Here is an 18,154-nt window from a genome sequence, read left to right as displayed (position 1 = left end):
TTGAATATGTTGGTAACCTGTTGTATAAAATTGATAATGCCCTCGAAGCCGGTGTTTGGAGAATATATTGGCAACAGCCGTGCCAATATATCCTCCAAACACCGGCTTCTTCGACTACCCAAACTACCCATCATCGGATTACTTTCGACTTCTAGAAAGTGTTTTACTCAATTATTTGGATCAATGTTGAGCTCACCTGTGATGTGATGAATTATAAATAGTAATTGCTATTAGCTCATTCATATTGTGATTTCTGTCTGCCGAGAGTTATGTAAATATGACCGCTTGTATTACGTCAATATTTCCTCAGTTAGCGCTAGGACTAATCTAGCTTACATTTTCCGGTTTGGATGATTGTGTATGCTGTTGCTACTTCTGTGGATATCTGAACATTGCATCCCAAAATAAACTTGTCACATTCAGGACATAACTTTGTAAGGACTGTGTATGTGCAAAAGGTTTCTGTGAAAAAACAGTGTGGCTAGCTCAAATGCTGACTGTTGCGTCAAACGAAACTGGACGTTAATCAAACCGGTTTGAGCGTACGCTGCAGGGACCACTGTACAATGATCACACACGTTTGTGGGTACGTGTGAAAAGGTTAAGAACAGTATCTTGCAGGATTCAGTAGTTGGAATTGTAAGAGACAGGAACCTTCCCGCTAGCCACGATTGTCTGAGATAATGGATGGGCTGGACATGCCGAGAGATGAGTTCGGATTGGTCTGCCATGTAGCATGCTTCTGCAATGAAGAAGTTGACTGAGTTTTGAAATCAGTGGAATTCCCGGTGGAAACAGTATGATGGCTAAGGAGATGGAGAAAATTCTGGAGTTTGCAAATTTGCGGAGGGAGTCGAAAAGAGAACACACAGAAGGCTGTTGTATAAAACACCTGTCTCTGGATTACATCTTCAAACTAAGGGCAACCATGACATCCGTGACAGAGAGTGAGAAGCGATGTATATGGGTAAGAGAGTCTAGCTAGCTACATTTTCAGATACTACATGTTCGAATTTTGTCAGAAAGTAATTTTCATTGCAAGTTAAAGCGTACTGCTAGCTAGCTAACATTAGTTGGCTGGCTCGCTAGCTAATGTTACGTTTATGATCTGTGTAGTAATATTATTTTGTATCTCAAAAAGCGATTTGCATTGCTAGTTATAGCCTAATGTTAGCTAGCTAGCTAACATTGAACCTAGTTGGTGAATTTCAGTTATCTGAAGATTCATGCATGGTAGTAACATTATGAGTTGGGATTATGGTTCACTGTTTAGCTAGCTACACATCTAAACAAAAGACTCCACTATGCAAGTAACCATTATCTGTACCGTTTACACCTTTGGTATCCTGTACATGTGACAAATAAACATTGATTTTATTTGATATAATGTGTGTTTACCAGAGACGGTAATGCGAATAACAACATGACCTGCACCAAAGTCAAATTAGGATATAACGTTAGGCCAACGAGACAGTGTCGAAGTTCTAACATTTTCCGGTAGAATGCCCTGCTTTTATTTTGTAACACTCACAACCGTAAGCTATTTTCTATAATTATCTTGCCATTAACTTGTAAATAATGATCTTGTTGTGAGTTTATTTTCCTGTAATAATGAATAATGAATAAAGTTAAGATGATGTCAGCTATGATATGATCATTATTTGAACTATCTAGCCAGCTAACAAGCTAGAAATGGACCTAAACATTGTTTAGAAAGTTGCTTTAAGTTGCCTGGTTTGCTAGATTGACATATCCTACATTCATTTTTAAACGAATGGGTTTGTTGGTGTTAAAATGCATGAGTTATGCTATTTTGGACCATCAGGCTGCTGATGTCATGTACTCTGTCGTTTTTGTGTTTATCATTTTTCATAATGACAACAACAAGTTTGATGTCAGACGACAATAGAATGTTCATGATGTCACTTCGACAACTGTCTACAGACATGTTCGATATACGTAGTCCTCTTGCTGCTCCGTAGGAAAGTACCATGGTCTTGTGGTGGATGCGAGCTTCGACTGGAAGCCAGTGGAGTGTGCGGAGGAGCGGGGTGACATGAGAGAACTTGGGAAGGTTGAAAACCAGGCAGGCTGCAGCGTTCTGGATAAGTTGCAGGGGTTTGATGGCACAAGCGGGGAGCCCAGCGAACAGCTAGTTGCAGTAATCTAAACGGGAGAGGACAAGTGCCTGGGTTAGGACTTGCGCCTCTTCCTGTGTGCGGTAAGGTTGTACTCTACTGATGTTGTAGAGCATGAACCTGCATTAGCAAGTCACTGCTTTGATGTTTGCAGGGTCATGCCAAGGTTCTTTGCACTCTGGCAGGGTGAAATATTTTTCTTGATTAAATTACATGGAAAACAATCACTTACAAACCACTTATTGTAAATGTACATTAGCGCATTGTACATAGGCTGGTCATCTAGGTTTGTACCTGTAGACTTTTCATCACCAAGATGAAAAACAATGCACAATACAGTAATTGAGTACATTGAGATATCAAGTGGTTTGTGATGATGTGGCTCAGTTGATAGAGCATTGTGTTTCCCATGCTAGAGTTGTGGGTTCAATTCCCTCGGGTGACCAGTATGAAAATGTATGCACTCACTACTGTAAGTGGCTCTGGATAAGAGTGCTACTAAAATGGAAAAGGAATGAATAGACCATCTCAGTTTTAACATAGAAATAAGTGGCATTTGCAAAGTATTTCAAGAAACTGGAAAACATATCAAGCAAGTGTTTATATTCCACAAGTATTATCAGATAAACTGTTTTGTACAGATAATTATCAGACTGAATTTACAATTGTTGGTAAACACTTAAATGAATTTAGTTAAAACATTTTCACAAAAGTAGTGTATTGGCCCCCACTCCAAAACTTATTCCTGTGGCTATGGATATTAGCCTTTCATAGAAATATTTGTATCAGTCTTTATTCCACAAATAAAGCGCCAATATTATAAACATAGACTGAACAAATACGTCTCCTCATCAAATGTTAACTAGTTCACCTAGTTAGCTGGATAGCTAGCCAGCAATGTAGTTAGGCTCTATCTAGCCAGCAAGGTAGTTAGACTAGCCAACAATCTGTGCTACTTAATGTGTGAACACTGGACTTCCTTGATACAAAAATAACACCCTTTGTCTTGGCCTATTATGTTTGTAGTCTTATTTAGTTTGCAATCAAAATATGCAATCTGCAAAAAGCAAGACAGTTGGCACATATCTGTCATTCAGGCCATTTGCATGCACACATGGAAAAATCAAAAGAAATCTGCCAAGACCTCAGAAAAAAACTGTAGACCTCCACAAGTCTGGTTCATCCTTGGGAGCAATTGCCAAACACCTGAAGGTACCATGTTCATCTGTACAAACAATAGTACGCAAGTATAAACACCATGCAGCTGTCATACCGCTCAGGAAGAAGATGCGTTCTGTCTCCTAGAGATGACCGTACTTTGGTGCGAAAAGTGCAAATCAATCCCAGAACAACAGCAAAGGACCTTGTGAAGATGCTGGAGGAAACAGGTACAAAAGTATCTATATCCACAGTAAAACGAGTCCTATATCGACATAACCTGAAAGGCCACTCAGCAAGGAAGAAGCCACTGCTCCAAAACCGCCATAAAAAAGCCAGACTACGGTTTGCAACTGCACATGGGGACAAAGATCGTACTTTTTGGAGAAATGTCCTCTGGTCTGATGAAACAAAAATAGAACTGTTTGGCCATAATGACCATCGTTATGTTTGGAGGAAAAAGGGGGAGGCTTGCAAGCCAAAGAACACCATCCCAACCGTGAAGCACAGGGGTGGCAGCATCATGTTGTGGGGGTGCTTTGCTGCAGGAGGGACTGGTGCACTTCACAAAATAGATGGCATCATGAGGGAGGAAAATGATGTGGATATATTGAAGCAACATCTCAAGACATCATTCAGGAAGATAAAGCTTAGTCGCAAATGGGTCTTCCGAATGGACAAGCATACTTCCAAAGTTGTGGCAAAATGGCTTAAGGACAACAAAGTCAAGGTATTGGAGTGGCCATCACAAAGCCCTGACAAAGCCTTGACCTCAATCCTATAGAAAATGTGTGGGCAGAACTGAAAAGGCATGTGCGAGCAAGGAGGCCTACAAACCCTACTCAGTTACACCAGCTCTGTCAGGAGGAATGGGCCAAAATTCACCCAACTTATTGTGGGAAGCTTGTGGAAGGCTACCCGAAACATTTGACCCAAGTTAAACAATTTAAAGGCACTGCTACCAAATACTAATTGAGTGTATGTAAACTTCTGACCCACTGGGAATGTGATGAAAGAAATAAAAGCTGAAATAAATCCTTCTCTCTACTATTATTCTGACATTTCACATTCTTAAAATAAAGTGGTGATCCTAACTGACCTAAGACAGGGAATTTTTACTAGGATTAAATGTCAGGAATTGTGAAAAACTGAGTTTAAATGTATTTGGCTAAGGTGTATGTAAACTTCCGACTTCAACTGTAGCTAACTAAATTAGAAGGTGTGTGACTAAAACTAGTGCGGCAAGCATTTTCCTGCGTGAATGTTTTCAGTCATCAGTGCATGCCATTTACATTTGAAATATACAGCTGATCCGTTTTGTATTGAATAACAGTGTAACTTACATTATAGTTTTAGAAATAAAACATTTTCATAATGAACAGCTAGCGTGTGCAAGCTCACGTTGGATCATGACTAGATGGAATCAAGCTTTTGTCAAATTTACGTCTATGCATTTTTTGCATTTTAGCTAACCCCTTTCCTAACCTTAACCTAATTATCCTAACCTGACACGTGTATTCTCCTAACTGCTGTGCAAATTATAAACCCGCTACGAAAAGTAAATTCTGACTAAAGTTGGATCCCTTCTAGCCATGACCCTCTCATTTTGTTAGTTTTCGAAAAGCCTTTCATCGTAATAGTAACATACAGTGCTTTCAGAAAGTATTCACATCCCTTGACTTATTCCCCATATTGTTGTGTTACAGCCTGAATTCAAAATGGATTAAATATATTTGTTCCCTCACCCATCTACACACAATACCCCATAATGACAAACTGAAAATATGTTTTTAGAAATTGTATTTAAAATGAAATACAGAAATATCTAATTTACACACCCCTGAGCCAATACTTTGTCAATACTTTGGCAGTGATTACAGTCTTTCTGGGTAAGTCTCAAAGAGCTTTCCACACCTGGATTGTGCAACATTTGTTGAACATTGCTAGACAACCATTTTCAGGTCTTGCCAAAGATTTTCAAGTCAAAACTGTAACTTGGCCACTCAGGAACATTCACTATCTTCTTGGTAAGAAACTCCAGTGTAGATTTGGACCTCTCCCAGGGTCTGGTGAAAATCAGACTGAACCAGGTTTTTCTCTATGATTTAGCCTGTGCTTAGCTCCATTCAGTTTTTTTTTTGTTATCCTGAAAAGCGCAACGATTACAAGCATACCCATAACCACTATGCTTGAAAATATGTAGATTGTTACTCAGTAATGTGTTGTATTGGATTTGCCCCAAACACAGCACTTTGTATTCATGTAACGGTTGTCGTCGGGAATAGAGGACCAAAACGCAGCAGGAATATGGATGCTCATCTTGTTATTTATTTTAAATCAAGAGAACACCAAAATAACAAAACGAAGAATGCATGAACAACAAAACAGTCTTGTCAGGCTCACACAGGCAAAACAAGAAACAATCTCTCACAACACTACACCAAACAATTACCCATATATAGGACTCTCAATCAGAGGCAACGAGAAAACACCTGCCTCCAATTGAGAGTCCAACCCCAATAAACTAGACAAAGAAATACAAAAGACTAGAGACCACATAGAAATACAAACCTAGAACATAACCCCAAAAACCCGGAAATAATAAATCAAACACCCTACTACATAAAACACCACCCCGGACCACATAAACAAAATACCCTCTGCCACGTCCTGACCAAACTACAATAACAAATAACCCTTATACTGGTCAGGACGTGACAATTCAGGACAAAATGTGAATTGCATTGCCATATTTTTTGCATTATTACTTTAATGCCTTGTTGCAAAAAGAATGGATGTTTTGGAATATTTGTATTCTGTACAAGCCTCCTTCTTTCACTCTGTCAATTAGGTTAGTATTGTGGAGTAACTACAATGTTGTTGATCCATCCTCAGTTTTCTCCTACCACAGCCATTAAACTCCATTCACTGTTTTAAAGTCACCATTGGCCTCATGGTGAAATCCCTGAGCGGTTTCCTTCCTCTCCGGCGACTGAGTTAGGAAGGTATTATATAAGTATTCAGACCCTTTGCTATGAGACTCAAAATTGAGCTCAGGTGCATCCTGTTTCCATTGATCATCCTTCAGATGTTTCTACAACTTGATTGGAGTCCAGCTGTGGTAAATTAAATTGATTGGACATGATTTGGAATGGCACAAACCAGGTCCCATAAGGTCCCATAGTTGACAGTGCATGTCAGAGCAAAAACCAAGCCATGGGGTCGAAGGAATTGTCCTTAGAGCTCCGAGACAGGATTGTGTCGAGGCACAGATCTGGGGAAGGGTACCAAAACATTTCTGCAGCGTGGAATGTCCCCAAGAACACAGTGGCCTCCATCATTCTTAAATGGAAGAAGTTTGGAACCACCAAGACTCTTCTTAAAGCTGGCAGCCCGGCCAAACTGAGCAATCAGGGTTGAAGGGCCTTGGTCAGGGAGCTGACCAAGAACCCGATGGTCACTCTGACAGAGCTCCGTAGTTCCTCTGTGGAGATGGGAAAACCTTGCAGAAGGACAACTATCTCAGCAGCACTTCACCAATCAGGCCTTTATGGTAGAGTGGCCAGATGGAAGCCACTCCTCAGTAAAAGGCACATGACAGCTCAATTGGAGTTTGCCAAAAGGCACCTAAAGGACTCTGTGACCATTAGAAACAAGATTTTCTGGTCTGATTAAACTCTTTGGCCTGAATGCCAAGCACGTCTGGAGTAGGGTTGTTGCGATGACCATATTACCGCCACACCGGCGGTCACGAGTCATGAAGGCAGTCAAATTCCACATGACCGTTTAGTCACGGTAATTAGGCTTCTCCAAGCTCTGATGCTGCTGGTCATTAGTAGCCTACCAAAGTTGCTAACTGCCTGGTACTCAGCACTCTATTGGCCCTCTAATCACTCTGACATCAATGCAAATGTTTTTGAAAATCTAATCAAACACTTCAATGTTGCGCAACAGTGAAGAGGCGACTCCGGGATGATGGCCTTATAGGCCGAGTTGCAAAGAAAAAGCCATATCTCAGACTGGTCAATAAAAAGAAAAGATGAAGATGGGCAAAATAACACAGACACTGGACAGAGGAACTCTGCCTAGAATGGCCAGCATCCCGGAGTTGCCTCGTCACTGTTGACTTCGAGACAGGTGTTTTGTGGGTACTATTTAATGAAGCTGCCAGTTGAGGACTTGTGAGGCGTCTATTTCTCAAACTAGACACTCTAATGTACTTGTCCTCTTGCTCAGTTGTGCACCGGGGCCTCCCACTCCTCTTTCTATTCTGGTTAGAGACAGTTTGCTCTGTTCTGTGAAGGGAGTAGTACACAGCGTTGTACGAGATCGTTGTACGAGAGCTTCAGTTTCTTGGCAATTTCTAGCATGGAATAGCCTTCATTTCTCAGAACAAGAATAGACTGACGAGTTTCAGAAGCAAGTTCTTTGTTTCTGGCCATTTTGAGCCAGAACAACTTTAACAATGTCTACACTGCATTTATGATCAATTTGATGTTATTTTAATGGAAAAAATGTGCTTTCCTTTAAAAAACAAGGACATTTCTAAGTGACCCCAAACTTTTGAACGGTAGTGTATATAAGCAGCGTGTGAGTTTCACATTTGGGGAAGATCAATTTCATCATAAAAATGCGCCTTTATAATAAAAGCATTACATGCATAATTGCATTTGCGGTCACTTTTGATAATGGTATTTTCCGCTAATGGAACATTCGCGCTTATAGCCTATAAGCGCATTGCTGCGCTTATAATGTGAAAAAATTGCCTAACAGTTTATCAACCTTTTAAACAAAACGTTCTGATCTGTTGCATTAGCTACTTTGCATAAAAAAAGAAGAAATTATGCTAGTGGTTGTATTAATTTACGATCTATAGCATCCCACAACTGTCGCAGACTGTTTGGAATATTTATTTCTTGCACAGAATAGAATAGGTTGACTTTTGTACTATAAGGGATAGTAGATTGACATGGGCTAGTGCTTTTGTTGATTGTTAGGCCTACTCATCTTGTTGGCTGACGAAAAGTAAATGTGGACAGTTCATCCAATATCTTCAATATGCACCTCGGAATTGGATAAGGACGCTCGCAGTTGCGTCGCCGATGTGTCTGTCTTAACTTGTATCCTGTGAGAAAGACCCGATCATGTGATGGAGAGCCATGTGAGTGAGAGATGCTTCGGATTGCGCAGCACATTCAGGGCACAACGCAGCACTACGGGCCGCAAAAGACATGGATTTTTTTAGGGTGCATTATGGCCACAAAGGGGATGCTGCCGTGAAATTCGAGGCATTATCAAGTGCTTGTCATATTGTGAATGAGAGACTATTAGAGTGTGTACAACCTGCGCAAAAAAAAGCAGAGCTCATGCCTTTCAAGCAACTTTAAAAAAATCATCATTAGAGTCTCATCTTGCAGCCTTACAATGTATTATAAATCAAAACATATAGCCCAACATTTGTAGAACAACTAGAGTTACATTAATAACTCTAAATTAAGCATATAGAAGTACCTACCTCTTTGTTAACAACTTTACACAGAATAGCCGCATGTGGGCACTCCCTCAAATCGTTTGGAGAAAATATTTATATTTTATTCAGCTTTGTTCAATTGTATTCTTCATACTATAAAATAATATAAAATAATGCCACAGAATTATAAACAAATCTTGTCTGCTAAATGAACTAGTGTAGCCCACAGCCATTTGGCACAGCCACATCAGGACCTAACATAAGGACAACTCAGAGTATGCTATTCTATTCTTCTGAAATAGACTACATTTTCTTCATATCATGCTTCTTTAGACCTGTCTAAAGTAAATAATGGATTCATTGTGAAGGTGTAGGCTATATTACATGGATTTATTATACTTTTTAAAATGTGTGGAAGCCAGGAGATGCTAAATGTGTTTATGTTAATTCATGGTCAATTACCGTGAGACCGACAGTTATTAGCTTGACAATCACCGGCTGATGAAATGTTGTGACCGCCACAGCCCTAGTCTGGAGGAAACCTGGCACCATCCCTATGGTAATGCATGGTGGTGGCAGCATCATGCTGTGGGGATGTTTTTCAGCGGCAGGGAATAGGAGACTAGTCATGACCAAGGGAAAGAGTAACGGAACAAAGTACAGAGAGATCCTTGATCAAAACTTATTCCAGAGCGCTCAGGACCTCAGACCTCAGACCCTAAGCACACAGCAAAGACAACGCAGGAGTGGCTTCGGGACAAGTCTCTGAATGTCCTTGAGTGGCCCAGCCAGTACCCGGACTTAAACCCAATCCAACATCTCTGGAGAGACCTGAAAATAGCTGTGCAGCGACACTCCCCATACAACCTGACAAAGCTTGAGAGGATCTATAGAGAAGAATGGGAGAAACTTCTCAAATACAGGTATGCCAAGCTTGTAGTGTCATACCCAAGAAGACTCGAGGCTATAATTGCTGCCAAAGGTGCTTCAACAAAGTACTGAGTAAAGGGTCTGAATACTTATGTGAATGTGATATTTCAGTGTTTTTTTTTATCAATTAGCGAAAACTAAATAAAACTGTTTTTGCTTTGTCATTATGGGGTATTGTGTGTAGATTGATGAGGAAAAAAACGATTTAATCCATTTTAGAATAAGGCTGTAACGTAATAAAATGTAGAAAAAGTCAATGGGTCTGAATAATTTCTGAATGCACTGAAATTGTATGTGTGGTACAGAGATGAGGAAGTCATTCAGAAATCATGTTAAAATCACTATTATTGCACACAGAGTGGCTCCATGAACTTATTATGTGACTTAAGCACATTTTTACTCCTGAACGTATTAAGGCTTGTCATAACAAAGAGGTTGAATATTTATTGACTCAAGACATTTCAGCTTGTAATGTTTTATTAATTTGTAAAAATTCAGAAAAATATAACATTTCCACTTTTACATTATGGGGTATTGTGTGTAGGCCAGTAACAAAAAATGTCAGGTCAATCTATTTGAAATTCAGGCTGTAACACATCAAAATGTAGAAAAAGTCAAGGAGTGTGAATAATTTCTGAACAACCTGTATCATATTTTTGACCTTCAATAGATACACAACCTTTGTCAGGAAAAAAAAATCAGTTGGGAGTGTAAAAGTCTCCCATTCAATGGTGTTCACTTTCAAGTTGTGGGCACAAAGACGTATGAATGCCACCAGGGAAAGACAGAAAATCAAAAGCCAAAGAAAAATATGTTGCTGAAATGAACAAGAACAAGCCAGTAAGTTCAAAGACAAATCACTATAATTTATACCAAACACTTTTACAACATTCATTGCATTTTAATGATGTTTAAGTGTTAAGTACTTGAAGAAGATGGGGCTTTAAACGGGTGTTCCAACTCTGTGGTCACTAAAGATCCCAAGGCACTTATTGCAAGAGTATTGGTGCTTTCAAGACAACTAGAAACTTGGAAAAAAACGAGGTCAAATCATGATGTCAGTGATCTTCATGTCAGAAAGTCAGAGCTCTAGAAAGATGCCAGAGCTTCCAATTTGGAATTACAAGTTGAATGACCGTAAAAAAGTATGTAAACTGTATGAATAATGTGTAACAAAATGTTTGTAGAAAACAAAAATGTAAAGCTGTTTTTTTTGTATGTAAGTGGGGTAAGGGTGGGGAGTTTCCCCTTACACTCTAAAGAGCTTTGTGGGTCTTGAAAAGTGCAAATCAATAATAATAATAATAATAATCATTATTATTATTATTCAATGTTTTGCCATCTTCCATAGCTTGAAGACCATGCTTTTGTACAGAGATGGAAACTGGCGGACTGCAAGGGTATGTTAAGGTAAATAAAGTGCCTAAGTGCCAAATAAAGTAACAAGGTTGAAGTTTTCATCTTAAATTATCCCAAAATCAAATGGGAATTTCTGTGAAACTCTGTATGTTTAAATTGTGGATTTTGAAAATAAAATACAAATTCAAGATGTGTCAATTTGTTTGTCTACATGCCATTTTAAAAACAATGCAGCTATTGGAGTAAACCTATTTTGGGTTAAGACAAGTAACTATGAGTAAGGGCAAACATCATGATAAGCTCGCAAGCTGAATTTGAATAAGACATCTGATTACCCCTTTGCATTTAGAATGGTTAGTTTTATCATAGCTAATAAATAACCAAATCATTGATGGATCACTACATAAAATAAATGCATGTCTCTCGTCTCCCCGCATATGCGTTATCACACTCCCTCATCTGATTGGTCAAGTAGGCGGGCCTTCTGACTTTGTGGCTGTGGTAACTAGTGATGACCCCTCTCATTGCAAGGTTGCCATAAAATGTTTCTTTACATGACCTTTGACTGTTGTAAAGCACTGTAGTGAATATACTCAATACAAATGCTGACATCTAGTGATGACATGACGAACTGCACGTTACTGCATTTCACAGCAAAGTTTGTGAACTTGTGAACAGTGCAGTTTCAGATTTACTTTGAGACTAAGTTTAATTCATTCAGCCCCTTGTTTATTAGTGTGCTTGTAGCGCTTCAGCACAAACACTTCTGCATTCTTATCCACAGCCATAGATAGATACATCTTCACAAACCTAAGAAGGTACACTGAACAATTGTTTTGTATTTATAGAGAATATAGTTGCTTTTTGGTGGTTATTATGTAAACTACAAATAAAATATTCTTAAATAATGTTAATTTTAATATTTTGTTAAAAAACCTACACTTCTGCTTTCTTATCCACTACCATAGATCGATTTGACTATCTATATATCAGTAATTGGTGACTTTTGCCTCCCTAAAATCGGTATCATTATCGGACTCAGAAATCCCATATTGGTTGGGCTCTAGACTCTACAATCTGCAAAGGATTCTAACTAGCACCAAAAAGGGTTCCCTATGGGGACTAACCGAAGAATCCTATATGGTTGTACTTAGCATCTTTTTTTTAAAGAGTTTAGTCTACAGAGCTGATCCATGCCAGACTCACCTTCCACCACACACTACTCTTTTCCGGTCGGTTGTCTTATGATATTGAGAGACTATATTCTATTGAGAGACGAATTGAATAGAGATGTTGTAGAGAGAGAGATGACAGTTTAACAGAGATATTCTAGTGTGAGAGATGGCAGGTTAACGGAGATATTAGAGTGTAACAGAAATAACTCACTTGGCTTCCAGAGCCAGTGCGATGATCCCAGCAGCCAGGGGGGCTGAGGCTGACGTCCCCGTGTGGGAGTCTGTACACTTCTGTCTCAGGTCTGTAGTCACCTAGGAGAAGAGAGAGACGAGAGGAAACAACATCAGTTATATAGAGATGCAAGTTAAACAACTCATGCTTTATTTATCTATGCAAAAGAAGTTTGAGTATGTGGATCTCAAGTAAGGATTTTGTCATTGGGTGACTTCTGCCTAGGCAATCTGGTCTCAGAGCATTTCATATTATTCTGTATGTAAATCTCAGACACACAAGTTTTGTGTGGTTGTATTCATTTGTGGATGTCCATCACCCATTTCACATGATATATTACAAAATATGTTACGGAATTGCAAAACGTACAATATGTTATGAATTTGCAAAACATATGATATGTTATGAATTATAGCTAGGTGGCTAACGTTAACTAGTTAGCTAGGCTAGGAGTTGGGGTTACGGTTACGGTTAAGTTTAGGAGTTAGGTCAAAGGGTTAAAGTTAGGGTTAGCTAAAAGGTTTAAGGTTAGGGTTAGCTAAAAGGGTTAAGGTTAGTGGAAGGGTTAGCTAACATGCTAAGTAGTTGAAACATCAAAGATACCAGGCCTGGTTTTCATAGCAGATTTTGAAAAGGCATTTGATAAAGTACGACTAGAATTTATATATAAATGCCTGGATTATTTTAATTTTGGTGAATCTCTTAAACAAATCGGTTAAAGTTATGTACAGCAACCCCAGGTGTAAAATAGTAAATAATGGTTACTTCTCAGAAAGTATTGAGCTTTTAAGAGGAGTAAAACAAGGTTGTCCATTGTCTCCCTATCTATTTATTATGGCCATTGAAATGCTAGCTATTAAAATTAGACCCAACAAGAACATCAAGGGGTTAAAAATCCAGGAGATAAAAACAAAAGTGTCAATGTAAGATGATGACTCAAGTTTTTTCTTAAGTCCACAATCTGGATCCCTGCACAGTCTCATTGAAGATCTTGATCACTTTTCTTGCCTCTCTCAACAAATACCTAATTATTACAAGTGTATTGTACCATATTACGTATTGGGATCGTTAAAAGACACAGTGTTTACACTACCTTGTAGTTTACCAATAAAATGGGCGGATGGTGAAGTAGACATACTTGGTATTCATATCTCAAAAAATATAAATGAACTTATCACAATCAATTTCAATAGAAAATTAGCAAAAATAGCTAAGATTCTGAAACCATGGAGAGGTAGACACTTGTCTATTTATGGATAAATCACATTGATTAACTCTTTGGTCCTATCACAGTTTACTTACGCTGCCTACTCCAGACAACTCGTCTTTTAAATCATATGAGCAAAAATATTTCATTTTATTTGGAATGCTAAGCCAGATAAAATTAAACGTGCCTATTTATATAATGAATACCAGTTTGGTGGGAAAGAATGATTAAATATTAAAAATGTAATCATCTCACTCACTAAAAGCTTCACTCATACATAAGTTATACTTAAACCCAAAATGGTTCTCCTGTAGATTATTAAGAAAGGCTCATACTTTGTTCAAAACTGGCCTTTTTGCCTTTATACAGATTACAACTTCTCATTTCTGACTAATTGAAAATTAAATTTTATTTAAAGCATCGCCCTTTCTTAAACAAGCCATACAAATCTGGTTACAATTTCAGTTTTATCCTCCAGAAAAGATAGAACAAATATTACAACAAATATTATGGTTAAACTCAAATATACTGATTAATAATAAAACATCCTTTATGGGTTTTTGTGTGTGAACATTTTATTATATTTATTAATGATATTATGAATAGAAACGATGGCGTTATGTCACATATGCAGCTATTGAAAATATATGTTAATGTCTGCTCAATCCAGACTTTGAACCAATTAATTACAGCATTACCACAGAAATGGAGGATGCAAGTGGAAGAAGGTAGGGAACTTGTTTGTCTGCCATATATTAAAGATACAAATTGTATGAAAAGAATTGGCATAAATATAAAAATATACCAGTTTAATTTGAGGACAATTGTTTTGACAGCTGCACAGTACAGGTGGCAAAATAAATGGGAAGAGATTTTCGATGTACCGATTCCATGGCACATGGTTTATGAACTGATACAAAAAAGCAACACTTGAGTTTTTCAACTTAAATTATTATACAAAATTCTTGCCACCAACAGGATGCTATATATATGGGGCGTTCAACAATCTCATCTCTGTAGATTTTGCTGCGAAGAGACAGAATCACTAGATAATTTATTCTGGTATTGCCCCATGTAGCTTGTTTCTGGTCACAGGTTCAGGAATGGTTAAAAAAATCACAGCATCCACTTAAAATTAACTTTACAAATAGCAGTGTTGGGTGATTTTATCTAATAATACTTGTAGGAAAGGTTTTCATCTTTAGTTCACAATCTGTGGATACTATACGATTTGAAAGGTTAAAAATGTATGTAAAACATCACAGCACAACTGAAAAATATATGGCACATGGAAACCAAACGAGGGAGGTCTATGGTGATAGGTGGGATGGGCTGAGTGTGGCTGAGGGGTGGCATTAAAGAGCTGATGTTCGGTAATGTATTATTGTTATGTGATTGCTGTATATAAAAGTATCATGTATGTAAAATGTATGTATATGTAGCAGAAAAGCTCCCAACCACCCAATTTTTTTCTTGCCTTTCGCTTAAGTTAGTTTTTTCGTAACCATACGAAACGTAACATATTATACTAAATGGAGTGTCGTCCTAGGAAGGACCAAAAGGTGGTGGAAAAGAGGAAAATGGAAGGAAAGTTGTGAGAGAGGAGAGGAGGAAAAAAAGGGGGGCAGAGCAGAGGCGTAGTTTAGAGTGTTGTGTCACTTGTCAGAGGCAGAGTTAATCAGTGACACAGCCAGACTGAGAGGTGTATGTTTATTCACCTGCAGCAGCCCTCTGGTGTGTTTGGGAGGAAAGTGGAGAAAGCGTTGAGTTGCAGGACTGTTTAAGTTAGTTGTGGTCCCTATATTGACAAATAGCTTAGAGGAAATGTGGTGTTTCTTGGACTGTTTGTCAGTATATTAGTCACTATTAAGCTAAAAACTCACCAGAAGCGGGTGGGCGGAGCAAGCAGAGCGAGGCGGGTGGAAAGGACGGGACAGGCAGAGCAGTGACTGTATGCTAGCAGGATAGTCCATATCTCCAATCATCTTTGCTGATAGTGATGTGTTTCCATAAGCATTTCGCTACACCCGCAATAACATCTGCTAAACATGTGTATGTGACCAATAAAATTAGATCTGATAAGTGGATGAATTGGTCTAATTTAGCATGTATGCTAAAGCCTCAACCCTTAACTACCTACATTTTACATTTTACATTTTAGATATTTAGCAGACGCTCTTATCCAGAGCGACTTACAAATTGGTGCATTCACCTATAATATCCAGTGGAACAACCACTTTACAATAGTGCATCTAAATCTTTTAAGGGGGGGGTTAGAAGGATTACTTTATCCTATCCCAGGTATTCCTTGAAGAGGTGGGGTTTCAGGTGTCTCCGGAAGGTGGTGATTGACTCCGCTACCTCTTCCAATTCATATGAGCTCGAAAGAAAGTGAATGATAACATGATTTCTATTGTTTTGTGTGACTACAGTAGCAGCGATAAAACACAAAAATAGAGACACGCTCTAATTGAGCGAGGCATCAAAGCGGACAACCCGCCCGCCCTGCTTCAGTTGGGTCATTATAATTCAAAACAATGCATTCTAAAATAAATAATACACATGCTCGCCTTCGGTGAGTTTAGGCCATTAGTTTGGTATGAATCAATGTCTGTTTCACGTGGAGGTTTACTCTGCTGTAGGTATGAGTGTGTTTGTGTGCCAGTGTCAATCTGTTTCTATGAGGTTTCCTCTGATGTGGGTTTTAGTGATGCTAGAGGTGTATGTATGTGTGTATGTGTTTGTGTATCAGAGGTACTTGCTAAAGGTTTCTGGTTAAGGTTGCCGTTACTGTGGGTGTGTGGGTGGATCATTATTCCAAATTATTAGGAGACTGTTTTATGTTGTGCTTTTGTGCTTTGTTGTGTGTGATGAAGAGATCCTCCTGGACCTCGAGGGATTGCTAATGATGCCTCACGATCTGTTTCTCATTGGGGTTTCCAGAGCTGAAAATATGTGGCGAGTGTAGGTGTGAAGGTGGGAGTGTGTATGTGTATCAGTGGTACTTACTATCTGTTTCTTGTTGTGGCTGCCAAAGCTGAAGTACATGGTGAGGGTGAAGGTAGGTCTGTGTGTGTGTGTGTGTTTATCGGGGTGTCTCAGGGGGAGTTCGGATATGCAAAACACATTTCCAATGGATAAATTTAAGCACTCACCAAATTATTATTATTATTATTATTTTTATTATTACTATTACTCACTATCTGTTTCTCGTTGGGGTTCCCAGAGCTGAAGGTGGTGGCGAGGGTGGAGGAGCAGGCCTCGCTGTACCAGGGTACCATGCCGTACTGGGTGGTGCTGCTGATGGATAGGGTGTAGATGCTGTTGGTGTAGCCGTCACAGTTACAGCTGTCCTTCTCACGACCACCATTCCCCGATGCCCACACAAAGATGGAGCCCAGCCCGCCTCGGCCCTGGAAATGTACACATATAGGCAAGGATGACACACAGGCATCTAGAACACACACAAGCACAGATAACACACATACATATATTTAGACAAATATACAGTACACACAGGCATAGATAGCACACCCACACATTCAAGTGTGTGTATGTGGAGAGATGGATAGAGATGGAGTTTTTGTGTGTGCGTGTGCATGCGTGGATGCATTTGTGTGAGTTTCCGGTTGAGAGACTGATAGTATGAAATATTGCACCAGACAAGGATGTTTCCCCCATTCCGTAAAAGCCTTGACATCCCTTCCCTCCCTATGATACTGTATGTTATTGCATTTCTACTGACAAACACTGTACTGCTGCTGGCATACAGTGCATTTGGAAAGTATTAAGACCCCTTGACTTTTTCTACATTTTGTTACATTACAGTGTGGCCAACTACAAGAAACATCTGACCTCTGTGATTGCCAACAAGGGTTTTTCCACCAAGTACTAAGTCATGTTTTGCAGAGGGGTCAAATACTTATTTCACACATTAAAATGCAAATCAATTTATAACATTTTTGACATGCGTTTTTTTCTGGATTTTTGTTGTTGTTATTCTGTCTCTCACTGTTCAAATAAACCTACCATTAAAATTATAGACTGATCATTTCTTTGTCAGTGGGCAAACGTACAAAATCAGCAGGGGATCAAATACTTTTTTCCCTCACTGTAAGGTAATTCTGTTTTTTATTTTATACATTTGCAAACATTTCTAAAAACCTGTTTTTGATTTGTCATTATGGGGTATTGTGTGTAATTTAATCAATTTTAGAATAAGGCTGTAATGAAACAAAATGTGGAAAAAGTCTAGGGGTCTGAATACTTTCCGGATGCACTGTAATTCATAAACAATGGCAGGTTATTTACTGCTGTGGAAAAGCCAGTTAATAAAAATAATCACTTTATTACTGAATGTACACAGTTAGTTGACTGTGATTTGTTAGACAGATAAATGAGGGCATCATTGTACTGGGAGGAGCGGCATCATGATACAGTATAATATTATCTACTGAATACACTTATATCCACCTCCTCTCCATC

General features: G+C 38.8%; 1 protein-coding gene across 1 annotated transcript in view; it reads right to left on the bottom strand.

The window, feature by feature from the left end:
* Positions 1-18,154, bottom strand: part of furinb (furin (paired basic amino acid cleaving enzyme) b) — a 215,994-nt gene that overhangs the window by 10,227 nt on the left and 187,613 nt on the right. Inside the window, 2 exon segments of the mRNA XM_014125103.2 lie at positions 12,442-12,542; positions 16,870-17,082. Of these exon segments, the coding sequence (XP_013980578.2) occupies positions 12,442-12,542; positions 16,870-17,082 (314 nt within the window).

Source organism: Salmo salar, chromosome ssa10 (assembly GCF_905237065.1).
Source record: "Salmo salar chromosome ssa10, Ssal_v3.1, whole genome shotgun sequence".
Classification (NCBI taxonomy): Eukaryota; Metazoa; Chordata; class Actinopteri; order Salmoniformes; family Salmonidae; genus Salmo; species Salmo salar.
The sequence above is the reverse complement of the archived record's forward strand: the minus strand, read 5'-3'. Positions and strand labels throughout refer to the sequence as shown.